General features: G+C 36.7%; 2 protein-coding genes across 10 annotated transcripts in view; both read right to left on the bottom strand.

The window, feature by feature from the left end:
- Positions 1 to 3,389, bottom strand: part of LOC106867555 (sister chromatid cohesion protein PDS5 homolog B) — a 58,266-nt gene extending 54,877 nt beyond the window's left edge. For 7 of the 9 annotated variants that reach the window (XR_016244042.1, XR_016244043.1, XM_089361812.1 and 4 more), the window contains exon 1: positions 3,304 to 3,389. The gene's annotated coding sequence lies outside the window, so the exon portion shown is untranslated. Of the gene's footprint in view, positions 1 to 1,171; positions 1,848 to 3,303 lie in introns of those variants that run through there. The other 2 variants (XM_089361809.1, XM_089361811.1) reach the window with 1 other exon arrangement.
- A 4,615-nt stretch (positions 3,390 to 8,004) lies between these two features.
- LOC106867560 (transcription initiation factor TFIID subunit 7) lies at positions 8,005 to 21,341 on the bottom strand. Its single transcript, XM_014912469.3, has 7 exons — positions 21,211 to 21,341; positions 19,390 to 19,521; positions 17,777 to 17,857; positions 16,591 to 16,687; positions 15,016 to 15,074; positions 10,702 to 10,912; positions 8,005 to 8,796 (listed from the first exon to the last, which is right to left on the bottom strand). Exons 1-7 carry the CDS (start codon positions 21,331 to 21,333, stop codon positions 8,567 to 8,569), a joined length of 933 nt encoding a protein of 310 aa, XP_014767955.1. The 5' UTR covers positions 21,334 to 21,341; the 3' UTR covers positions 8,005 to 8,566.
- Between the last annotated feature and the right edge of the window lie 6,501 nt (positions 21,342 to 27,842).

Here is a 27,842-nt window from a genome sequence, read left to right as displayed (position 1 = left end):
TAGATTTTCTACCAGAAATCACTGAGAAACAAAATAACATATAGTGAAACAGTATATGCATGAACTCTTATATGGTTCAGAAAACACCTATTTTAATCTAATGAAAGACTAGACATGATAAATAGAAAGCGTGATTTATTTTGCCTAATTATCTGGTAAAAAAATCGCCACAATTTGGTTAAGTGGGAGGGAAGGTCTGTTCACACAGAAATATAGATTGTTGTAGGGTAAATTAACAAAGTTTAGGATAGATAAAATGTGATGTGGACAAAGTTGTTCGAATAATGAGTTTGCATTAGGCGGTTTTATTTTAACCTTTCCTATGATTTTATGACCGAAGCATCGAAGAGATTACAGCTAAGACTCGAAAACGAAAGGCTTTCAAGAGCAAATATATATACAAATTTTGTCCACTAACAGCATTTCGCTTCTAGGAATTTAAGTAACCCTCGTTAGAAAAGGCTATTTAAAACATTAAAAGTTACAGGATAAATATTCGTGTGGGTAAAAAGGAGAGAATTAAAACTGCAATGAGTGAGAAAGGATATGTCAACTAAGAGTAAATGATAAAAACTGATTCTAAGAATTTTGCTATTGACATGAAATATTGCCTGAAAAATGCTTCTCAAGAACCGATTGATCACTTCCGATACGAATACAAAGCAGTAAAATAGTCACTAAGAGCTTATATTTGAGGAAGACTGCAAGGTTTTCTCTTATTTTATTTAAGAGCAGTTAGAATCCTCAAGTCCCATATCTTTGCTAGCAAGATGAAGCTATAAAAAAAAAATTGTGGGAAAATCAATGTCTCTCTCTTTCTCTCTCTCTTCAAGTCTCTGCACACACGCAAAAATAACCATCACAAAACAATAAGATATTTGCAAGTGGGAATATGTAAGACAGTATAAAGTTGATCTGAAGTAGAGATGAAGTGAAGTGAAGTGAGCAAAGCATGGCTGGTCTTTTATCAAATACAAAAAATATTGCTTTTCAAAGATTATGACACAACCTGAACGGATTTTAAGCAATATATTTTGATGACAAAAAATACAAATTTAAAATCACTGATTAACAATAATTATAATGTAAACCATAAAGCAGATTATGTTGCATTTCACAATGTAAACAAAATATTGATCACAGATGAAAATGAAATTTTTAATAACTCTACCTTCGCCACGATCCTTTTTTATTTTTTTATTTTAATATATTGTTGTTAGAACTTCCGTCTCAGTACAAAATATGTGTATATATATATATATATAATTATATATATATAAATTTATATATATATTTATATACACAAAATGATGAGGGTATAACTTTTCTTCTTCCTGGAGGGGCTGTTAAAGTCTAGCTTTCTTATATCAGTAGCTGAACTCGGTATACTCATCCAGAATTTTTAAAAAGGTCGCATAACAAAAAGAGGAAAGCGCAATAAAACTAATTTTCATTGTGTTTTGCTGATGTCTTTGTAGTTTACATTAGTGTCCGAAGTGATCTGACTGACTGGTTGTGTAAGCCACTGTTAGCAGCTCAAGCACACAAGACAGAAGCGAAGCTGAGAAGAACAGCAGTGGCCGCCATATTGGACAATGTTGGAAACACAGAAAGAAGAGCAATTGATCGACAATTACAGCTCTGGACACACACACTCACATGAAATTCAGACATAAATATGAAAACACACAGAAATTATGTACGATTTTCATTTCAGTTGCTCTGACAGAGACAGCAACAAATCCTGTCAAGTCGCATTCCTGCAAGATTGCGATGGGGAGGGGGGGGGGGTTTCAAACGATGACAACGGACCGGTGTTGGAGGGGGAGGAGGAAGTTTCTTTATGTGAAAGGAGGAGGAGGAGGAGAAAAAGCAGGAGGAGGAAGGAACCAGCTTCTTCGTTAGTAACATTCATTCGACGGCAAAAGAGTTACGAGCACAAGGGAGGTAATACGAAAAAAAAAAAAACGAAATTCAAGCACAAAAATACCATAACAAATGGAATGGCAACGAAGTGCTTAAGAATTTTATTTACAAAATATAACCGAAAAAATTAATATAATCAATGAAAAGACTATGCAATAGCTGCTAAACATAGTAATTTAGATCGAAGTCTTTCTACAGCTCTGGACACACGCTCACATTAAATTTAGACATAGATATGAAAACACAGAAATTATGTACGATTTTCATTTCAGTTGCTCTGACAGAGACAGCAACAAATCCTGTCAAGTCGCATTCGTGCAAGATTGCGGAGGGGAGGGGGGTTTCAAACGATGACAACGGACCAGTGTTGGAGGGGGAGGAAGTTTCTTTATGTTTGTGTGAAGGTGAAAGGAAAAGGAGGAAGAAACCAGCTTCTTCGTTAGTAACATTCATTCGTCGGCAAAAGAGTTACGAGTACAAGGGAGGTAATACGAAAAAAAACGAAATTCAAGCACAAAAACACCATAACAAATGGAATGGCAACGAAGTGCTTTAGAGTTTTATTTACAAAATATAACCGATAAAGAATTAATATAATCAATGAAAAGACTATGCAATAGCTGCTAAACATAGTAATTTAGATCGAAGTCTTTCATAAAATGTAGTTTTCATTTTAAAAAGTTGAATGCAAGTAATTTTAAATATTTATCGATAAAAAGATATTGAAAATTTCCATATTTTGAATATTTTCGTATTTTGTTTGTGATAGCTACATCTCAAAATAAATACAGGTTCTAAAGTATCTAACGTCGATAGATTACCGATTATTTAAGGATTCACTTCAGCTGTTATATTTGTTACTTAGTAAAAAAAAAAAACCCAAAACAGGTACATTCTTTCAATAAGAGATTACGAAATCTAATGTTCTTCATAACATATACCATACCATACATCAATTAGTTCGCATCAGAAGACCATAGATACAGTGAGGCGAGTTTATATATATATTATTTGTATATATATATATATATAGACTTCATACAGTAGTGTATTGTCACCAAATGGTAGTAATTTCGCTCGACAGATTAACGGGGAGAAAATACTATCTCATAACCAATTATAATAATGACAAAAAATGTTTCGTTAATCTTATTATGCTAGAACAGTCATGTATTAAATATGTAATGATCAAATTAGATTAACAAGAACGATGAAGTGATAGACGGTGTGATGGTTGTTTTTGATGAGAAATGGATTGTAATAAAGTAGATTTTTGCAATGGCGAAGATAAATGCACTTCAGCATTTATTTATGTATTCGTTGTTGCCATTTTTATTAGGCTGTAGTGGAGGTGGTGGTGGTTGTATAGTTTCTTACCTTGAAAACTCGGCCACGAAGTGAGAGGAGTTGACGGCGAAGATTTATGTTGTTGATGGTGATAATGGTGGTAAATTTTAACGAGCGAAAATGTGTGGCAGGGGGATAGTGTGAGATGAATGTTGTGAAGGAGGCGCGGGCAACGGTAGTAGGGGCTAGTGTAATTATTAAATGGGAGGGAAAGAAGACAAGTCTAACCTGCAAATTAAAGACAAGATCATTAGTCCGTAATAGTAATAACTGTATTGAAAGGAAATCTCTTAGGTTGTCCGTAAGACTCGCTAAAAATATTAGTGAGAGGACTTAACAGAAAGTAAATTTACCAATGCTAAGGAAGGGAAACTGTAATACACACAATTATTGATTCGAAAGCATTTTATTTTAAAGCACTCATTTAGATTAGATTTAATGTAAGGTGAATATGTCATTTATAACAGGGTTTAAATTAAATACATATTAAGATCGGTAGGAATTTGTAAGCGTCGATAACCTTAAAATGTATTATATTCTTATAATAAATAACGAATAAAGTAGCTAAAACATACTGTTTATGTTTCTAATAATAATGATATGAGGAACTTCCTCAAGTTCTTAATTTTATAGAAGAAAAAAAAGTTTGAATGAAAACGGCGCGAAACTGTATCATCTCGTCCCCCGCCTTTGCCACTCTACTGACTGAAAGTTCTCCCAGCTACCTTTGAGAGCGTCCATTTCATTGGTTACTTTTATTTCCTTCCTCTTCTAGAACACAAATTACTTTTCATTTACATTGTTTTAGCTTAAGTGTATTTGACTTCCTACTTAGTATTAGAATGTCTCACGCTTCACATTCAAATTTTAAAATTGGTTTATTTACTAATAAGAGTTATAGGCTGTGGAACCATATGATCAAATTATTTAATTACTTGCCTTATGGTTATTTTCACATGATTATTAATTATATATTTTGTTCAGACTATATTTGTAATGTTGATCCAAACCAACTAGAAACAAAACTTGTAAAAAATTTGATCCAAGACTAATCATAATAAACTCGATTGCAAAAAAAAAAAAAGGAAAAGAATACAATAACACCACTGATAGCTGATTATCGAATTTTATCACAAATTAATAATTTTTTTTATACTGTAATCTTTAGACAAGCTACAAAAATACTTTCCTGTTAAAACTTTTCGATTTGTATTATCCTCGGGAAATGACAAGGATTTCCTGTTTCCACTGAGTGATGTTTGATGTAGTAAAACCTAAGTTAAAACCCCCAAAATTATGAAAACAAATTATGCTAAAAAGTTGAAGGATAAACATCATCTGTTCTCCATGCAGGTATGGCTTGGACGGTTTGACTAGGGCTGGAAAGCTGCACCAGGTTCCATAGTTTTGGTTTTGATTTACGTGGCTGGCTGCCTTTCCTAATGCCAACCATTTTACAGTGTGTACTGGGTGCTTTTAATGTGCCATTGACACGAGTGCTTTTACGTGGCACCTGCACGAGTGCTTTTTATGTGGCAGATTTGAGATAGTGCTAATATAAAATGGTAAATATCTAAAAAATAGTTTAATTGAAGAAACAGAAAATATATTTAACGTATAAAAGAATAAAGCAACTGGTGAATATTAGGAAGGACAGAAAATTGTAGGACAAGGTTACTAAAAAGGGGAGGGGGTGCACTTATCGTTACTGATCCTGAAAAGAAAGAAGCATGGAAGTGTTATTACAAGAGATTGTTGAATGAAGAGAATGTTTGAGAAAAACAGGGTCTAACAGAGATCTGCCATTTAAATGATAGCAGTGAGGTAGGTACATTAAGCAATTAAGGATATGAAAGCAAGGAAAGCATCTAGTCCATCACGAATTAGCATTGAAATGCTCAAAGGGCTTGGTAGAGTACAGTCGGTCAAGAAGTGTAGGAAGGTGTTATATGCAATGACTGGTATAGATTCAGCATCACTAACTACTTTAAGAGCAAAAGAAGATATACTAGAGAGAGGTAACCGTAGAAGTATCAAACTGCTGGACCAGGTTACAAAGTTATGATAAGATTTATATTCAATTATTAGCAAGAATATTAAGCTAGATGACATGTAGATTGACTTTGTATAAGGAAAAATACTTCAATAACATTTTCCAAGTAAGACAACTGCAGGCAAAGTATTTAGCTGGGAATAAACCCCAAAGTTAGTATTTGTGAACCTAGTAAAAGCCTTTGACAAAGTTCCATGTTTTAGGGATCACTCAGAAAGTTAGGCATAAACAAATGGTGAGAGCCATACAATTTATGTACAGAGCTATTAGTCAGCAATGAGTTCAGTGTTGAATATAGTGTCCAGATGGAGGGAGGGATGGTCATCGGTGCTTAAACCTCATCTTACTTCTGTATATCACAATCCTCCAAACTTTAAGATTAGCTGTCTGTGGGAACTCTTATGTGCTGATGACTTAGTTGTTACAGCGGAATCTGTCATAGAGTTAGATAAGAAATTCTAGATATGGAAGTAAATCTGCAGATATTGCTTTGATGACAGCAGGATTGTAAAATTGTATGTCTCCAAAAACAGCATACTGAAGAATTTAGAACTGAATAGAGAATTAGAATGAAAACCTCAAAAAGTATGCTGGTTAGGTTCCCAAATAAAGCTTTTTAATATCATTGGTAATGACACTGCTTTAATGGGGTAGCAAAGTTTCTCAGAACTTAGACATGGAGACACTTTTGGTGGCCCATCTTAATTAACAGACATTATTGGACAGTAGAAATTTGGTACTGTTTCATATCTGAGGTCATATCTCAGCTCTCAATAACTATAAACCCTTTATGAGTCTTAAGTGTGGGCCCTACTCCCATATTTGGGACAGTGCTGCTGCTAGTCACAGACATCCTACACTGATTGGTTCATCACTGATCTTGCTCATCAACACAATCCAACCTCTGACCCATAGAAGTAATATTACCTCTCTCTCTTTTTTCCTATCACTACAGCCATGGTCTAAGCTCATTGGAACTGGCTGGTCTTGTTCCACTCTTCCACAAGTATTGTTGATTCGTTAACCCTGTCACCACTACTTTGCACTAATCCCTATTCCCAGACATTATCCATCTGAAACTTCTTGTACATGTTTTTACCGCGGTCACCAACTTGCAATTATTCAACAGGAACATTAACTGTATTGGTCTCATACATATGGGAGGGCATGTAAAGGTCCAATGGACACAGCTCCTTTCTCTGGGAAAAACCAAAATAAATAACAAAAAGCAAAAGGCAGCTGATTTATTCACATTCCCAATGTGAAGTAAGAAATGTTTTTAATGGTGTTATCGATATTGTTTTCATGTTTTATTGGACAAATCCACAATAACTACAATGATCTTACATTTATTTAAATTGTGACCTTGAGTTCAGTCTTACTGTATGCCACCTTGGGCAAGTGTCTTCTGATTTAGCCCCAGGCCAACCAACGTCTTGTGAGTGGATTTGTAGATGGTAACTGAAAGAATCCGGTTGTGCATGTGCGTGTGTACCCTTGTCTTGACATCACACAATGGTTATAAATGAGCACGGCCCTCAAACAAACAGTGTCTGGAAAATTCACTGTAAACATTTTTGTTGTGGGAAAATTTGCCATAAAGACAGCACACAAGCAGACCGTAAACACAATAACTAATTTTAAAGAAACTTCCTTTCTTAAATAGTCGATGAAGTTGCCATTTTAAGAAAACAGCCGATCTTCTTCTTTTTTTGCAATTAATTTTTTTTTACAGTGAATTTTCTTACTGCAAAAATGTTTACAATGAAATTTCCTATAACCCGTATAAACAACGTTGTTCATTTCCATGAAAAACATGTCTGACCATAAGGAATTATTATCATGCTTGGAAACAGGTCAAGTATCTAACCATAGAAAATCTGCCTTAAGAAATTTTATCTGACCCATGCAAGTGTGGAAAAGTTGACATTAAAAAGATAATGATATATCTGTGTATATATATTTGCTGCAGCTTAGGCACGTGTGTGTAATGCAAATAAATAAGGAAAAGTATACAAGAGCACAACGTGTGCCGTGATGATGATAATCCAACTATAACTTCTGGTTTGAGAGTCAGCTGAAGTTGGTTCTGGTCAAAAAATGCCAGAGTAAGTAAATCATTCAGTGAATTGTAACATTTAAGATGCAACCAAATCATGAAATAACATAGTTCATGACAAGACAAATTATTGGTGCAAGTAGGAGACGGAATATTGACCATGAAACATGTCTGGTTGCCAAATGTTTTCTATAAACATTGAACTTCACCTTCAACATCGAATAATCACCTCAAGTTCTTTGCAATTTAGACTGTTCTTGCAGATGCAGAACTTTTCCTACAGCTCTGTAACATATTCTGTAATGAGAATTAGGCAACATAACCAACATATGAAGTTCTGTGGTAGATTTTGATTTAGTTTTGTCCCCAAAAAGTTAATTTGTTTAGGGATAAACTGAAAGATAGGAATATAGAACAGAAAAAGAGATTGTGATGCTTATATAAATAAATTTAAGCTTAAAACAATGTTGAAGATTTCAACTGAAAACAAAATTCTTCTTTATAATCACAAGGTTATATAAGGCTTCATTCTTTTTCTTTATAAAAAAGTTGCATGATGAAACCAGAGCAATAAAACTGAAGATGAGATACTAAAGCTGGATGAAATAACAAAAAATAATTTATAGGTGCACATCTTTTATATGAATTTTTGAATTTGTTACAGACAAATTAAGATTTTTAAAAAATCAATGTTAAATAAAAGTTTCAAATTTTGGCACAAGGCCAGCAATTTCGGGGTAAGGGGAACACAAGGTAAGTTGATTACACCAACCCTAGTGTTCAACTGGTACTTATTTTATCAATGTTAAATATTGATTGCTTGTTATTTTATAACAATTACAAAAGTAATTGACTGTTCATCTCTAAGTGTTGGACATGAAGAAAAACCAGACTAAAATTATCTGACTTCAAAAACAATCAAGACAACTCATCTGATTATTTAATCATTTACATGGTTCAAGCATTCATGCTGGAATGCTACCACAAGTATTGTAAATAAATCAAAATTTACAAGAAATAGTCTCCACTAAATGAAAGCTGAACATAGTTTGAAAGATACTGGAAATGGTTCTAGTATGAAGAATGAAGTCTTCACAGTTCTTTCATCATAGATGAATTGTGGATGATAGTCAGTGGTTAATGTCGTTGTTGATATGACAAAACAATTTTTCATTCACCTATCAATTGGTAAAGTCCAGAAGAGAGAAATCGTCACATCCTCCTTCTGTGTCGTTGGTAGAAAGTAAGACAGATTCTTGCTCATTGCCGACAGACTGACTCAGACCATCAATAAGCTGCTGGGCAGCTTCTGCTCCTCTGGACATAATTGCTGCTTCATCTTCACCGCTGTCCATTATGTTTACATCTTTGTCTTCATCATCGGAACTGCTAAGTTCACCAAAAACTTGTTCTGAATAAAGATTAAACAAATAAACAGATCTTAAAATTGCAAACATGCCATGTTGAGAAAATAACATATTCGTATATTCAAAACTGAAACTTCCAAATAAAGTTGTACATAAAGAAACTAATATCCTTGTGAAAACAGTAATTTGATTACATGAAATGCTTAACAGACAAAATATTGAGTTATTGGAGTTAGGGCTACTACTTTATCCCGTTCCAGATACAATAGATGCAATTTCAAAGGCAGTAGGAACTTTATCATCATCAAGATCATAATTACTGATTGAGTAACATTTAAGAGAAATGATACAAGTCAGGTGAAGAGGCGTTATGAGCTGGGAGTAGTGAGTCGTAGAGAAAGGGTAGGCCAAGGTGAAAGCTAACAGATCAGATGATGACAGTAAGTAATAAAAGGTATTTTTTTATGGACAGCCATCCAACTTACACCAGTGTATTATGATACATCAACATAAGGGGAACAATACTGTCAGTCTCAGAGCATCAGTGTTTTTATGGATTGCAGATGGATGAAAGATGAAGTTCACGGTCAGGATTTAAACTCACAATATAAAAGATTGTTACAGAATATTGGTTTCAAATTTTGGCACAAGGCCAGCAATTCCAGGCGAGGGGGTAAGTCGATTACATTGACCCCAGTGCTCAACTGGTACTTATTTTATTGACCCCGAAAGGATGAAAGGCAAAGTTGAGCTTGGTGGAATTTGAACTCAGAATGCAAAGATAGACGAAATGCCACTAAGCCTTTTGCCTGACATGCTAATGATTCTGCCAGCTCACCACCTTAGATGAAAAGTTGACCCCCATGGGGTTTGAACCCATGGTGAAAAGAGCCAGAATGAATAATATGCAGAGTTTTCGCAGAAGCTCTGATGATTCTGTTAGGTCTAAGTAAATATTGGTTTCGAATTTTGGCACAAGGCCAGAAATTTTGGGGGCGGGGCTTAGTCAATTACAACTTGTACTTATTATATCAACCCCTGAAAGGCAAACCTGATAATCTTTACTCTTTATGTTGGCAAATAATCTTTACCCCTTTACTCTTTAAGATTAAACATATTCCAAGGTTTAGAGATGCCTCCTGTACTTCTTTCTGTGCATTCATGATCTACTTCTGTCCCTTTTAACAAGTTTTACTATGCACAAGGTACCATTTTTTTTAGTCCTCCTTGACTTTTCCTCATACAGTACCATCTCTATGCGAACTCCTCCACTACAAGAACAAAAACATTCTTCCATAGGAGCATCACAATTTTGTCTCTCTGTATGACACGAAGACAAACGTTGTGCTTATCGAAGAAATAGTATGGCAGAAAACCATTTTTAAAACCCTCACAGTAACTTCAAAGATTATGCCTTGCAATTTCTGGTAATCTTCCACATAATATGATATTGTCAAAGCATCCCAAAGACTACACTTCATTATCAAAGCTAGCAAATATTTTGAGTCTGATCATATTCTGACCTATTGTAAGTAAAGTATATATATATATATATATATATATATATATATATATATGGGACAGTGCTACAGATTCACACAAGTATCCTTGACACATCTAAAAGAAGACTAGTCAAATCATTAGCAATGGTTAACCTACTAAAAGACTACAGCCATTTCGCTTACAGGTGCACCGTTTCCTCTCTCTACCTCTTATAACAGTAAGGCAACAGCCTCTGCACTACTTACCTGCATATAATACCTAGTTTTACCTAACACAGACTTCACACTTCCTCTTGGCACCCCTATTATGTTACAAGAATCCATACTAAATAGATTCACCCAATTCTTCCTTGCTTCTATTATATCCTAGGTTTTCTTTCTCATGTTCAAATTGGACATCTGCCTTATCAATCTCATTAATTTTCAATTGAATCACAAAATTCTTACCAATATCCAAACTAATACTGGAATCAGCAGTATAGATGTTGTCTTCAGCTTGCACTGCGGTGCCACTAGCCTCCACAATTTGGTTTTGACTGTTGCTCTCTGAGAGCGTTTTCTCTTCTTCAGTTAAGACTTCCCACTTCACATCAATAGCTTCAGCATCCATCCTAAAAAGTCGTTTTACTTCTTTTTCAATATCCGGTTGTTCTGTGTACTAAAATACAAAACAAAAATGAAATTCTTACTGTGTTTTCAATTTACTTTTTTCAAGTTAGAAAGGACAGGTGTCTTCTTTTTTTTGCAAATTTGTATATATACATCAGTCATGAAATAACTGTGACCTGCGAGACTTCTAGAATGGCATGCCAACGAAAAATTACCTTGAATTTTTTTAGTAGTGTGACCGGCCTGATTATGATCCATGTCTCGAGCAATCTGCTTCATGGGAAATGCTAAATATTGCTGCAGCAAATGGTTTTAAAGCTGACTGTCCTTGCAGCTAACTATGAAGTGGTGCCTATTGAAAGGGAGAGTAACTACATGGCATACAAAAAAGAGGTTACGTTGACTAACTGTTGCTTGCCAACATGTTCCAGGCTCCAGCCCACAAATGTGCTGTCTCCTCTCACTGCCTTTCCTGATATTTTCAAAATGGCCTCTGCTCCTCAAAGCTGGTTAGTCTCCTCTTACTTCTACTCAATCACTCCTGACTTGTCTCCTCCTCTAGTGACCCATATAATGTTTTTTCCTCACAGGCCCTGCAATAGCCAATACATTCAGTCCTTCACCATTGAATGTTAGTCCTTTAGAATCCTTCCCTGCACATATTTTCTTGTAACTGTCAACTTGTAATTATTCAAAAACATTAATTACGTCAATCTCACCATTCTGTAGAAGCAATGAACACAGCCTCTTACAACTGATCACAAAGAGAAACAAAAAGAATCTTTTTTTGTCTGGGGATTCAACACAATCAGGGTATGAAGATTTGAACTCATGATCATGTGCATCCAGTACTATAGCTTCACAGACACTGTGTCTCAACACATTATTGCCATACTGTAATGTAACCTGAAGTAATTCTTCTGTTTACTAAAGTACTCTTTTCTGTTGAAAGATTAAAGTGCTGGATTAATGATTGAAGAAAATCATCATCATCATCATCATCATCGTTTAACGTCCGCTTTCCATGCTAGCATGGGTTGGACGATTTGACTGAGGACTGGTGAAACCGGATGGCAACACCAGGCTCCAGTCTAATTTGGCAGAGTTTCTACAGCTGGATGCCCTTCCTAACGCCAACCACTCAGAGAGTGTAGTGGGTGCTTTTACGTGTCACCCGCACGAAAACGGCCACGCTCGAAATGGTGTCTTTTATGTGCCACCCGCACAAACCAGTCCAGGGGCACTGGCAACGATCTCGCTCGAAAATCCTACGGGAGCCAGTCAGGTGGTACTGGCAACGGCCACGCACAAAATGGTGCATCTCATGTGCCACCCGCACAAGAACCAGTCCAGGGGCACTGGCAACGATCTTACTTGGCTTGCCGGGTCTTCTCACGCACAGCACATTTCCAAAGGTCTCGGTCAGTAGTCATCGCCTCGGTGAGGCCCAATGTACGAAGGTCTTGCCTCACCACCTCAGCCCAGGTCTTCCTGGGCCTACCTCTTCCACGGGTTCCCTCAACTGTTAGGGTGTGGCACTTTTTCACGCAGCTATCCTCATCCATTCTCACCACATGTCCATACCAGCGCAATCGTCTCTCTTGCACACCACAACTGATGCTTCTAATGTTCAGCTTTTCTCTCAATATACTTACACTCTGACGGGTATTCACATTGACATTAAACATCCAACGGAGCATACTGGCTTCATTCCTTGCGAGCTTACGTATGTCCTCAGCAGTTACAGCCCATGTTTCACTGCCATGTAGCATGGCTGTTCGTACGCATGCGTCATACAGTCTGCCTTTTACTCTGAGTGAGAGTCTCTTTGTCGCCAGCAGGGGTAAGAGCTCTCTAAACTTTGCCCAGGCTATTCTTATTCTAGCAGCTACACTTTCAGCGCACCCACCCCCACTACTAACTTGGTCGCCCAGATAGCGGAAGCTATCGACTACCTCTAGTTTTTCACCCTGGAATGAGATAGAAGTTGTTTCCTGTTTGTTTACAGTCTTTATTGCACCTGAACATCTGCCACAAACAAAAACTAACTTGCTAGTTAACCTGCCTTTAATGTTGCTGCACCTCTTATGTGTCCATAGCTTGCACCGGGTACATCTTATAGAGTTACTACCTACTCCTTTTCTACATACTGAGCAGGGCCATCTACCTGAAGGGGTTTGTGTTTTATCTACCTTCCTACTTATTAGGATTTTGGTTTTAGCTAGGTTGACTCTAAGGCCCTTCAATTCTAGACCTTGCTTCCACACCTGAAACTTCTCCTCTAGTTCTGATAGTGACTCCGCAATTAGGGCAAGGTCATCAGCATAGAGGAGCTCCCAGGGGCAACCTGTCTTGAACTCCTCTGTGATTGCCTGGAGGACTATGATAAATAAGAGGGGGCTGAGGACGGAACCTTGGTGGACCCCTACCTCTACCCGGAATTCATTGCTGTACTCATTTCCAACCCTTACCTAACTGGCAGCATCTCTGTACATGGCTCGCACAGCTCTCACTAACCATTCTTCTATCCCAAGTTTCCTCATTGACCACCAGATAAGGGATCGGGGGACCCTGTCAAAGGCTTTCTCCATGTCAACGAAAGCCAGGTACAGAGGTTTATCCTTAGCTAGGTATTTCTCCTGCAACTGTCTCACTAGAAATAAGGCATCAGTAGTGCTTTTACCTGGCACGAATCCAAACTGCATCTCATCTAAATTGATTCGCTCCCTAATTAGTTGGGCTATGACCCTCTCTGTAACTTTCATAACCTGATCTAACAGCTTGATGCCTCTGTAATTATTTGTATCTAAAGCGTCACCTTTACCTTTGTAGCAGTTGACTATGATGCTGCTACACCAGTCATTGGGTATGACTCCTTCGTGTATCACCTGGTTCGTAATACGGGTGACTAGGCTATAGCCAACACTGCCAGATATTTTGAGCATCTCTGCAGTGATTCCTGATGGGCCGGGGGCTTTCCCGGTCTTCATACTCTTAATTGCTTTATCTACCCTGGTACTATCAACTCGGATAGCTGGTCCCTCTATTGGGTCGACATACGGCAGGCTCTCTTTCTCCCATTCAATCTCTTTATTAAGCAATCTATCGTAGTGGCATCTCCAGACCTCTTTCTTTGCATCCTCATTTAGTGCAAGCGTACCATCATCCATGCGAACACATTTCTCTCCTACAACATCACTATTCTCTCTCCTACACTGTCTTGCAACACGAAATACCTTGAGTCTTTGGTCCTCACGGCGCAGAACATTGGCAAATCTTTCCTTATCTGCTTCCCCTCTGGCTAAATAAACCTGTCGCCTAGCCTCCCTTCTGGCACATTGGTACAATTCCCTGCTACCACCGTTCTTCCAGTCCTTCCAAGCCTGTTTCTTTTGTCTAATAGCCCTGTCTACCTCCTTGTTCCACCACCACGTTACTCTGGGTCGGGAGGGGACCTTACACCACCCACAAATCTGGTCGGTGGCTTTCAACAGGTTGTCCCGCAGAAATCTCCAATTGTCTTCCACGTTGTATGATGCTATATCCCCTTCTATTTCGTTAAATGCTTCAAGTAACTTGTCTCTAAGTCTCTGTCCGTTTGCAGGGTCTTTAAGCTTCCACACCCTTCTCTTCCAAGCCTGTCTAATTCTGGGCACCCATTTTGCCTTGATCCCAAAGTCGCTAACTACTAATCTATGTTGTGGGGTACATTCTTCGCCAGGGTAGGTTTTGGCATTTATAAGCCGCCCTCTTTCCCTATTTCTGGCGAGGATGTAGTCGATTTGGCTAGAGTGTCTGCAGGAGCGGTAGGTGACTAGGTGACTGGCAGGTTTCCTGAAGTTGGTATTGCAGACCATAAGATCGGTTGCATCACAGAACTCCAGCAGTCTGGTTCCCTCCTCGTTGCGGGAACCGAAACCATAGCCTCCATGTATGCCATGGAAGCCTCCAGCACGACGTCCGACATGACCGTTGAAGTCTCCAGCCACAAAGAGAAGGTCCCTGTCACTCGTCGAAAATGAAAGTTACAATTTATACAAATGTTACACTCTAAGCAGCATCAACAAGGAAGCTGGACAGCAAAAGAAGAAACAGAATCAAACACAAATCCTACTTCAAATTCAAGAGAAATACATGGAATCTTATAATTACCTTCTTTTTTAACGTTTTCCGGAATCGTCTTTTTCTAACATTCTTTAAAGATGGACAAACTATTGGAAAAATTAATTATTTAAGAAAACATTAAAATCATACACTGAAACCAAAAATATTTTTGTATTGTAAAATTTATATTAGAATTCAATATAAGCAATTGTGGCAGTATTACTTAAAAAAATGTATACAAACTGTTGATAAAAGCACAGCATGTCCATAAGGGATGTTATCTCAGGACAAATACTATAATAACTGACCTATGAACAGTGTATAAACATTAAGTATGATACAGAGATGACTATTTTCCATTAAATGATTTCAAATATCATAGTTAAGAGACAAAATTATTTTTTGTCATCTATCAACATCTGTTTCCCAAGTAAAATGGGATACTGCATATTATCACTTCCCTTAATTCTGTACCATCATAAATGACCACATCACTACATCATCCTGGTCTTCTGCTGCTTGAAAATGGAATATATTTCGTCCTGTAGATGTCCATTCAAATGCTGACATTTCTCAGCTGATATCTTTAATGTCCAGCAATTTTAACAGACTATACTTAACTAATTTCCCCTTGAGCTTTCACAAATCCATATGTTCAATATTCATCACATTTTTTATGTTTTATTGAGCTTGCTTTTCAATAAAGAAAGGAAAACTTTGTTGACACCAGAAACAATTACTCCTTGAAATTCTTCCATTATTTTCTTAGTCTAGCAATTACGCTTTTACCATAACCTTTTCTAACACTAATTAAGTGACATATGTAACAGAAACTATCAAGTACATCTAGCATACCACCTGGGTAGTCTAGGACTTTGTTTCATAGTCATTCAAGAACTAGCTTTTATCAGGAGAATCTGAAGATTTGGTCAACTTCCCATATATTCAATTGTATCATTTGTGGCACGTAAAAAGCACCATTCAAGCGTGGTGATGCCAGTACTGCCTGACTGGCCCTCATGCTGGTGGCACGTAAAAAGCACCCACTACACTCTTGGAGTGGTTGGCGTTAGGAAGGGCATCCAGCTGTAGAAACATTGCCAGATTGGATTGGAGCCTGGTGCAGCCTTCTGGCTCACCAGCCCTCAGTCAAACCGTCCAACCCATGCCATGGAAAGTGGACGTTAAACGACAATGATGATGCAAATATTGTCACAACTATAAGTGCATCATATTTGTATTTTTACAAAAACATGCAATTTTCCTTATCTGCATCAAATGTTGAGGGTTGTTTACAACCATCACATGATGTCAACACAAGGGTACATACACACATATATACATAGATATATATATAGACATATGTATGATGGGCATCCATACAGTTTCCATTTACCAAATTCATTCAAAGGATTTTGGTTAGCCTAGGGCTATAAAAGAAGACACTTGTCCTAGGTGTCATACAGTGGGACTGAACCTGAGACCACATGCTTCTCAACAGCACAGCCACGCCCGTGCCTGAATGTTGAATAATAATGTATTTAGTTTAAAACCAGAGCCTCAGTGTTAAGAAGGAGATTATCCAACATAATAATATTGTCTAGAATCAATAAAGTGACCTACTTCCATGTGGGTAGTGGTATTTCTTGTCTTTGTCTTTTTTCCGTGGACTTTCATTTTCATCTTGGCTTGTATCATCCTCATAAGAACAAATCAGCAACTGCAAGATTTAATTTAGAAAACATTATAAATCCAAAGATTCCATGCTTGCAGGAATAGGATGGATTTTATCAATACTGCTGACTTCAGTTAACTATTCACCATGAAGTAGGTGTAAAAGTTGTGCATAAACCAAAAAATTAAATATCTTATTCAGTAGCTATACAGGGATATAGAGAGGTTAGAACTGATGACCATGTATAATAACTGTAGAAATTAATAGCATCAATTAAAAATTAAATTACAAAGATTTATGAAAATTTAAAGATCATTAAAGTTACATGAATCAGTGGTTAGTTTCAGCTGATTGTAATAGAGTTAAAACTGCAGATGATGATGAGTTCATATAAATACCTCATCAATACTGTTGCCGTGATGGATCAGTTAAGTTTTTTTCCATCATCGTTCTGTGATGCACCTGGACACATCATCAGTGATGCTTTTGGGGTGTCATTAGGTATTTTGGGTCTTTTCTACATCAGACACCCAGCTGGAGTTGATCAAGCTCCAGTTTGTATCCAGTTAGCACTACCCTTAGCCCCTGTGCTATCTTAAAGCATGGGCTCACTGTACAGTTAGCCAGGGACCTTACAGATCTTGGGGCCCAATGTACTGATTCAGCTGGGGACTTATAATGCTACTAAGATGGCCTGAGTATAAGTACAAAGATCTATATAAAAATTACACAGCCTTGTAACACAGTCATATAAAACACAAGTGGCAGCCAGGGCATTCTGAATAGCTGAGCATTGTGGGTGATCGTTGGGGTAGGGTTCTGCAGTACAAGCAGGATCTTTGACCCATGTTATCACAGACCAATTTGTGATAAGTATAACATGGCTCACGACTGAGTGTACCATGTTATCTCAGATCATTGATGAATGAATCGGTGATAAATGTGGGTACATGTATATTTTTGATAAAAAGTGGAAATTTGTTGAAAAAGATATTATATTTCACAAGGGTCATTACTGACAGTTATTAAACATTAAGTCACAAATTTTTTGCCAAAAGACCTAAAAGAAAGGAATGATTGAAAATAAACTTATATTCACATTCTGAAATGAAAAATGAAAACCATAGCTCTTACTTGCATAACATCAGCTATTTTGTAAAATGTCTTCCTGTCCACAGTCTTCAGGGTTTCCATCATACATGGTGAATCCATCAACTAGAAAGATAGAAGATAGAAACAGTTAGAGGTGGATGATTTCTTACAAGAAATAAAATTCAAAGCTAACGGCTCAATAAGTTTAGCAACTGAAATAATTTAATCATTAACTGTAGGAGCAGGAGTGGCTGTGTGGTAAGTAGCTTGCTTACCAACCACATGGTTCCGGGTTCAGTCCCACTGCATGGCACCTTGGGCAAGCGTCTTCTACTATAGCCTCAGGCAGACCAAAGCCTTGTGAGTGGATTTGGTAGACAGAAACTGAAAGAAGCCCGTCGTATATATGTATATATATATATATATGTGTGTGTATATGTTTATTTGCCTGTGTTTGTCTCCACAACATCGCTTGACAACCGATGCTGGTGTGTTTACATTCCTGTAACTTAGCAGCTTGGCAAAAGAGACTGATAGATTAAGTACTAGGCTTACAAAGAATAAGTCCTGGGGTCAATTTGCTCGACTAAAGGCAGTGCTCCAGCATGGCTGCAGTCAAATGACTGAAACAAGTAAAAGAGTAACTGATGTTCACGGTTTCTTTTTAATTTCAAAGTTTCATAGAACTAATTAATATTTCCTACACATATATATATACAGTGTTTGTTAAAAAGCAATAATAAATTAATAATATTCTAAATTCAGATATGAATACATGTTTCTGTTGCTATAAATCATAAAACTAAAATAACCATTATCTAAAGTATATTTTTGAGTCCTTCCTCCTCAGAACAGCAGCCCTCTGGAATTATCTCCCTGCCTACATTTTAGCTGTAGCTAGAAATCTCAATCATATGTCTTGGAGGGCTTATGAAGGCTATGAACATAGCGTCCACATCTAGACCAAACCATAAAAAGCAAACTTTTCTTTCTTTTATCTGCAAAATTTGTAATAATTTTGGCCAGAAATTATAATCCTAGTATAGCTTTGAATTAAATAATCAACAGACTTTTGCTATGTAATAAAATTTCCTTCTTACTTTAAATAGATTCTAAATAGTTACTCCTGCAATCAGATATTGTGTTGAATTTGATGAAAAGTCAGTTTACAAAATCAATTTCTTGTTATTTATTTCAAACGAACTAAATTTTGTTAATCCTTTTTGTTCACACAAAATTAAAAGGTAACAATTTGCGTTATTTGTAGCATTTTTTATTTTATTACCTGGCCAAGCTGGATTGAAAATCTTAGAAAAGAAATTAGCCAACCACTTCACAGTGTGTGCTGTTTTTTTTTTATGTGGTGCTGGCTGCTTGTTATGTGGTAGTGGTACCAGTCAAGTCCCTAAGTAACTCACAAGACAAGACTCCTTACCTGAAGGGGGTGTAATATTAAATGAATGATCAAAGGGCAAAATCATGTGTCTTGCTGTCGAGGAGAAACATGGCTAAAATTTAAAAAGTATATTTAAAGAATCAATTTACATATGATAAAATATATATTAAAATCTTCTTTATCTCAACTGAAGTTTTCCTAAATGTATTAACTCTTTGTTGTAAATAGGAATTACAGTTAAAATGTTATAAATACAAACCTTAGCAGAGAATACTTCACTACCATAACGCACTATACCATGTCGAAGATCATTTTGAACTTCAATACTCAATTTGTCTTTCAAAGAAACGGCCCCTGTTTGAACATCTTGACGAAGTGCAGCAGCAGGACCCTGGTCAGAACAATAAACATCTTAGGAATTAGTATTTTCATCAACAGAGATATTTGAAATTTTCTTTGCTTCATTTTAAACTTTTTGTTAGTTAATTTTACTTCTGTTATGTAAGCCTTAATTCTTGCTGTATTTTCTTTGGCCTATTTCTAAATTGCATTTTCAAAGTCTGTAGACAGATGACAATTTTAAAAAAAATTACTTAATGGAAACCATTATGAGTTAGTGTCCAAAAAATTTTGAAGTAAAGTTTTTAAAACTATGTAGTTTCTGGGTGTTATTAGCTTAATAAAATACAATAAAATATTCAACAGATAATAATCTTTCGTTGCTTTTTTCAATAACGAAAATCTACCCCATGTCATTGAAGTGACTGTTTTAATGGGATGTGGACAAGGGAACAACGTATTTATTCCAAGAATTCCCCTCATTCCATCAGGAGTGGACATTCCCTTTTCATTTCGGAGACTCTAATTCCCAATCTGTGTCAGCTTTGCAATGTCCATCAACAAGTTCCAAGGCCAAACCCTATCTGAGGCTGGCCTTCTTTTGGAAGAGTCATGTTTTTCACATGGACAACTGTATGTTGGCTGTTCAAAAGTGGGAAGCAAGATGGATCTTTTCACCTTCGCCAAAAACGGGAAAACATGAAATGTTGTGTACATGGAGGTGCTGCAATCGTAACAAGGAGAACGGTCAGTACTTCCCGTTTCTTGAACATTTGTATTACAATTGTTCATCGCTGCATGCCTAAATATCATTTGACTTTTTAGGTAAAAGGCCAACAGAGAATATACTCGATTGGTTGAGAAAAGAAGACACAGCTTTAGAAGTATGCTCGATTCACGGTCTACTTTCCACACCAAAGACGATAGGAATAGACAGGCGTCAAAATACATACTTTAATCGTAACTGGCACTCCGTCGGTTACGACGACGAGTGTTCCAGTTGATCCGATCAACGGAGTAACCTGCTCGTGAAATTAAAGTGCAAGTAGCTGAGCACTTCATTCAGTGCAACGCAGAATGTGACAAGGCCGGCCCTTTGAATTACAGGTACAACTCGCTTTTACCAGCTGAGTGGACTGGAGCAATAAAGTGTCTTGCTCAAGGACACAACTTTAATTGTATGCATCGTATAATACCAAACAACACAACTACACATCAAAGGCAGACATCGATCACAGGCACAAACAGTACATAATTATAACAAATAGAGATTCAGGGTATGCTACTGTGTACAGCCCTTCCTATAAATATCTGATAACTAGAGAGCTAAACTAAATATAGACTAGAAAGCACACAGAAAAGGCTGGCATAACTACAGCATTTTTCTGAAAGTTATGACCTCCCAAAGTCTGGCGGGTAAAACCCTGTAGTTATGCCAAAAGGGGCAAAAGGCTTATTATATTTCTATAAGATATCAAAAATTCAAATGTAATTATAATCGAAGATTCTCTCGATTCTCTTAGATTTACAAGATACTTAACGGTACGAGCTCCCGAATCAAATACAGTAGTTACATTGCACAGAAACATTTTAGATCGTTTTCGAAAAGCCATCCGATCAATTGACAACCTTTTACTTACCAATACACAACAAAGTCTTTAATAAACCATTTAAATTACAATAGTATTTACAATTAGGGAAACTAGCAAATCGAAAACATTATGCAATATAAGTTATTTACCGCCGGCAGTCTCAAAATGAAATGTTGTTCCAAATCAAAAGCAGATTCTGTAGTGTTTTCCTTTTTTTTAGGGTTAGGTTTAGCAGAACTCGATCCGCTAACTTTAATGTTTACACCAACCATTTTGTAATGAAATATACCAAAAGCATGCGAAATTGTCTCAGAAAGTAAAGAGTGACAAATCAGTTCCCTCCCTTGGCTAATTTTCGTTTCTCTTATCACGCGCTGAACTGTTCAGCACACTGACGTTCTGCTAATGTTTATTGCACTCACTGGTAAACTGCGGCCCGCGGGTCCTATGATCCTACGGGATTTGCTGAATGGCACGCCTAGTGAAACTTTACCTTGAATTTCTTCTTAGTTGTGCGGCTCGCCTGAGAATGAGCCATGTCCCACACGCCTGCTTCAAGAGAATGGTTGCACGATCTTAGTTAATATTAATATACATAGACTATCAATAATCTGGCGGAGTTTTAAGGCGGCGAGCTGGCAGAATCGTTAGCACGCTGGTCAAAATGCTTAGCGACATTTCTTCCGTCTTTACGTTCTGAGTTCAAATACAGGCGAGGTCGACTTTGCTTTTTCGAGGTCGATAAAATAAGTACCAGTTTATCATTAGGTTGAATGTAATCAACTTAACCCCTACTCTGAAATAGCTCGCATTCTTTTCATTTTTTTTTTTTGCCCCTCTCCTTACCCTTTTCCTTTCCCATGAAGTATGAGACTTAACCGGTCAGCTGTTTCAAAACTTCACCCATGTATTTAAATACATACATTCTATCAATGTATTTATATACACACTCACTGCTAAGTTCCAAGGAGGTAAACAAACCAACACTGGTTGTCAAGCAGTGGAGTGTAGGATAAACATAGACACAAAGGCACACATACATATACACGATGAGCTTCCACACAGTTTCCACCAACCAAATTCACATTGGTCAGTCCAGGGTTATTAGTAGAAGAAACTTGCCTAAGGTACTGCACAGTGGTCCTGAACCCGAAACCATATGGTTGCAAAGCAAGCTTCTTAACCACACAGCCATGTATGTAGTGTGAAAGTAGAAGCCACGTGAACAGAAAATGAGAATGGCCTTATAAATACGACTGGTTTTAACTGAGAGTGGCTTTATCTGCAAAGGGTTACAATAACATACTGGTTGAAGAGTGGAAGGTTGGCAGATTCTGCAAAATTAGTTGTGCTTTCTTGGTAAATTACATGAAGGCCCAGCTATAATTTTGGAAGTGAAAGTTTCAAGCTGCGTGATGCATAAAGATATCTTTGCTTTCTTGATTGTTGTCTTTTAGGTTTATGGTGGTAGGTAAACACCTCTCAGCTGGGGTTAGTGGGTGATTTACTCCAGGTGTTGTAAACAATATTCCTTGCCAGTACAGATATAAGCATACTGTTTGAGGGTTTGGGGGTTGTGGCTCTTTGGTTGACTAAGTTAAGTGGGGTAAGGTGCCTAGCTATAAAGAATCTGTCAGCTGCTCTGAAAATGGATTCAACATTGGATTGTTATTTTATTGTTTGCATTAGAACCGTATCATACACTTTAAATGGAATGATGCAAACTAAAATTAGTTAAGTTGTGTAAGACTAAATAGAGAACATAGAAATGGTATATGAATAGATAAAGAACATGTGTATTACTTATTGTTGTTTGTTTGTGCATTCACATGCCCATATCTTTTACTTGTTTTAGTCATTTGCCTGTGGCCATGCTGGAGCATCACCTTGAAGTATTCTTAGTCAAATGAATTGACCACAGTACTTATTTTTTTTTCTTTTTTAAGCCTGGTACTTATTCTGTTGTGGAGGCGCGTGGCTTAGTGGTTAGGGTGTCAGCATCAGGATCGTAAGATTGTGGTTTCAATTCCTGGACCGGGCGACGCGTTGTGTTCTTGAGCAAAACACTTCATTTCACGTTGCTCCAGTCCACTCAGCTGGCAAAAATGAGTAACGTTGTGATGGACTGGCATCCCGTCCAGCTGGGGGGAACACATACGCCATTGAAACTGGGAAACCGGGCCCATGAGCCTGGCTAGGCTTTAAAAGAGTGCAAGTGGAGGCGCAATGGCCCAGTGGTTAGGGTAGCAGACTCGCAGTCAGAGAATTGCGGTTTCGATTGGGGATGACAACCAACACTCATCAAATAGTATTGGGGGACAAAGACACACATACATACATACATACATGATGAGGGCCATCCACTCATGACCGAGGAAGACCATTGCTGACCTTTCAGAACATTGTGTGTTCTAGGACTAACTTATATTTTGCATTCGTCGCTCTGTTGGTGGCTAATGAGCCCTGCTCTTGACAAGCATATGCGACTGCAAACATTGCAAACCAAGCTTTCCCCATTCACTAGACTAGCAGCACGCTTTCAAGCAGCATGCTCAAATTCTTCATACAGAATTTGTGCTCTCTCAAAGGTGTCAACCCACTCCTTAACCTGCTTCCTCAATCTGTGGTGATGACAGGCATTGCTCTCCCAGTCAGTCTCCTGCATATCACAGGCCTTTAATGAGGACTTGACACAGTCCTTAAATTGCAGCCTTGGTTTCTGTTGGGGTCTCTTTCCACTATCAAGTTCCTCATATAGCATCTGTTTAGGATCCTGCTATCCTTCATTCTAATAAGGTGTCCAGTCCAACATGACTGGTGCTTGTGCACCATTGCCTCAATATTCAAGATGTCTGCTTTCCTCAGGACCTGTGTGTCTGGAGTTTTTAAAGTCCAGCCAACATTCAGAATGTGTCTCAGACATCTCTAATGAAAGTATTCAAGGACCTTTACATGACGTTTGTAAAGGATCCATGTCTCACATGAGTGATGTTAGTACACATGCACGGTACACAGCAATTTTTGTTTGCCTTGTGATGCCATACTGGGACCAGACACAAAACTGAAGAGACATACCTACATACATATATATATACATAAAAAATTTGAACACTGGGACCAACTTTCTGCATGCATGAAGGCACACTGGCAAGACACTACTCCTCTAAATGGAAACTTTGCCTGTTGTAGTTTTGTGGCATGAAACAAAGCAGGCCTTGCTGTCCACTCAAGAAAACAGATAGTAAATAATCCACAAGCACTCAAGCAAACTGAATCCTCAGCTTGTTTCATTTGCCAAAAGGTTTGCAAGGCACCAGCAAGCCTCAAGGGACACATTTACATCTAAAGAACATGACGAAAGCTTTATTTTACTGAACTCTCGTTTGTTATCCACGACAAGAAAATGCATCATATCATACATATATATACATATATATATATATATATATATATATATATATATATATATATAGATAGATAGATAGACAAATAGATAGATAGATAGATAAATAAATAAATGGAATTAAACACAGGTATACACACACACACACACAATGACCTTTCAGTTTCCATCTACCAAATCCACCCACAAGGCTTTAGTTAGCCCAAGGTTATAGTAGAAGGTGTTATGCAGTGGGACTGAATCACAAACCATATGGTTGGGAAGCAAGCTTCTTACCACACAACCCTATAAAGACTTGAAGCAATAATGAAAACTATGATGAAGTGAAGTCCTCTTTTTAAAAACTAGAGCAGAGAACATGGCATCAAACTCATATTGCGTTTGAGAATATAGATGAGAGTGTTTACTATTTCTAAGTGTTTGAGTATAATGCCTTTATTTCCACATCTTTAATGAAATACCCAGGTTTCATTTAGTTAATTTTATAAATATTGAAGAATTTGGAAAATAACTTTGTCATTATTAAGCTGATGTTTGTGACAAATTAATATGAAATTTTTATAGAAGGTTTTAATATAGTTTTAAAACAGGAAACCTATATGCTTTGGTTGAGTGGGGCAGTCTGCAAAGGGTTCCCTGCAAAGGGTCTCTTGTCAACCATAGCCATCTTGAGCTGGTTGCAGCTGCCATGCCTAATGCATTGGTGACTTTGTTCAGCTGCTTTGGTTCCAAACCAATCTTCTGTTGGAAAAACCATAGCAATACATTGATCCTAATGCTCAACTGGTATTATTTTATTGACCCTGAAAGAATAAAGGGAAAAGTCCACCTTGGCAAAATTTGAACTCAGTACGTAAAGATGGACGAAATGCCGCTAAGTATTTTGTCCAGTGAGCTAATGATTCTACCAGCTTGCCGCCTTAACACACACATGATATTGATACTTGAATAGTAGTAAATATGTTTTCATAATTCTTCAGGTTCCCAAGATCCCCCTTCCTCTGCTTCCGTTGTCTTCTTCTCAAGTATCTGTTTCTCATGCTTCCCCAAAAGCCTGCTTTTTTCATAATTCAGGCAACCTACATAGAGTATAAATGTGTTGATGCAATAATTTCACCTGCCATACGGTGGTATTACCTACATCCCCTAGCAATATAGGTATTTCTAGTAGATTATTGTTGTAACATCTGTTCTTGAAGAACAAACTATAATGACATGCCAAAAGAAATCAAATTGAGTAAAACATTGAGTCAAACAATGTCAAGATTAATTTTCAGTTGTAACACTTTCCCATAACAACATAACAAATCTCTATAATTCAAGAAATGGGGAAATATAATCATAACTGCTTTAGAATGAGTTTTGAAAAGAGAATAAAAAGATGAATGGTAAGTAAATGTAGCAGATAGACGGTTTTTCAGTGAAAAGTAAAAAAGCAATTGAATAACGAGGCAGCAAAGTTGAGAAAATCCCCCACGAAGTGTTCTAACAGAAATTCTTTGAGTTGATATATTAGTGAAAACTTTTACGGACTGCTTCCATCCAAAATGTAACTTCCAGTTGACATTTGTTCAGTGTTTAAATATTTTTGTTGTTGCTATTGATGAAGAAAAAGCTGTGGTTAGTTTTACATCTGCTGCTTTTAGTGTTATCCATCTCAATATACACATGCATACATACATACATTTACACACATATATGTATATATATATATAATATATATATATATATATATATATATATATATATATATATATATATATATATATATATATATATATATATATACATACATATATATTATATATATATATATATAGTTTTAGGGAAAAGGACCAAGTTTCATGAACTCATCGATGAAAATCCACTATCACATATATATATTAATCTGTAAAGCTCAATTTAATTTTAATTTTTTATAAATTTATTTTAATTGAGTTTTTACCTGTAATTTTGGATTTTGTCCCTAATATTATTATATATATATATATTTATGTGTATGTATTTATATATATATTTATGTATATATATATATATATATATATATATATATATATATATTTATATATACATACACATATATATATTTATATATGTATGTATGTCTGCATATATTTTGTATATATATATTATAATGTGAGGGAATTACAAAATCCGAACGGGGCTATAGTACAAGACACTTGTTCCAGGTGCCACACAGTAGAACTGAACCCGAAATCACAAGTTTGAGAAACAAGCTTCTTAACCATACAGCCATGCCTGAGTCCATATGAATAGAAACATACTGTTTTTGCAACATTGTTTTCTAGAGGAATGAATACGCATGATAATATGGAATCGATAAAACAGTTATCGTTGTTTAGTTCAGCTAGTCCTAAGATCATAATGATCCCCCTATCGTTTGTTTGGTTTTTAGGAATACTGTATCAAGGACCAACATAATCTAATTTTTCACTAACTTGTAAAGAATATAGAACGTAAATTTAGGGAGGTTTGGCTGCTATTTCAAGCAAGTTGAGCTAATCATACTGGTTCAATGTAAGAATTTGTGCAAAATGATTCATACATGGTGGTATGATAGACAATAGTCCTAATCTTGGTAGATCTTACAGAATGAATGAAAGACAAGAAGGAACTATCCAAAGGTTTATCACAAGACAAACAGTAACACTCTGTGATACGTTCTAAAGTTTTGACTTGAAAGAAAGGAAAATCAGGAATTGCCATTGAAAAGTTGTTATAATTACTTTATTGAAATAACACAATCAGTTACAGAGGGGAAATGAGGGGAGGTGAGTGGGAAATGATTTCTGCAGTTAATAATGATTCCTTCTAGTTAAGGAATTATTATTTCTGAAAAATTAAGCCTGAAATTTTGGGAGAAGGGTCTCTAATTGATTACATCAACCCCCAATATTTGACTGGTACTTATTTCATTAGCCCTAAAAGAGAAAAAGCAAAGTCAATTTTGGGAGCATTTGAACTCCCTCCCTGTAATTAATAATAACAACAGCAACAGCAACAACAGGAACAGCAATAGCAGTTACAATAATGATGTTGATAATAATAATAATAATAATAATAATAATAATAATAATAATAATAATAATAACCTCGTAAGCTAACCTGTCATATGGAAAGAAAGTCGATAGATATGACAGGTTAGCTTGGGAGGTTAAGCAGTTGTTGTTGCTGAAAAAGGTGGTAGTAGTACCAATAATTGTCGGAGCCCCAGGAACAGTGAGTAAAAATCTTGAGAAGTACATGGAACAAATAGGGGCTGCAATAAGGGTGGAGCACTTGCAGAAAACGGCACTGCTTGAATACTACAGATGGTGCTCGAAAACTAAAAGGTGTTAAGTTTGTTCACTGGTAGTG

The sequence above is a fragment of the Octopus bimaculoides genome, chromosome 13 (assembly GCF_046866305.1).
Source record: "Octopus bimaculoides isolate indiv1 chromosome 13, ASM4686630v1, whole genome shotgun sequence".
NCBI lineage: Eukaryota > Metazoa > Mollusca > Cephalopoda > Octopoda > Octopodidae > Octopus > Octopus bimaculoides.
The sequence above is the reverse complement of the archived record's forward strand: the minus strand, read 5'-3'. Positions and strand labels throughout refer to the sequence as shown.

Coding starts and splice junctions, on each gene's coding strand:
- LOC106867560 (XM_014912469.3), bottom strand. CDS start 21,333: ATGGTTGGTGTAAACATTAAAGTTAGCGGATCGAGTTCTGCTAAACCT. Junction 17,858..19,389: donor GTGAAGTATTCTCTGCTAAG/GTTTGTATTTAT, acceptor CTATCTTTCTAG/TTGATGGATTCACCATGTAT. Junction 16,688..17,776: donor AAATAGCTGATGTTATGCAA/GTAAGAGCTATG, acceptor TAAATCTTGCAG/TTGCTGATTTGTTCTTATGA.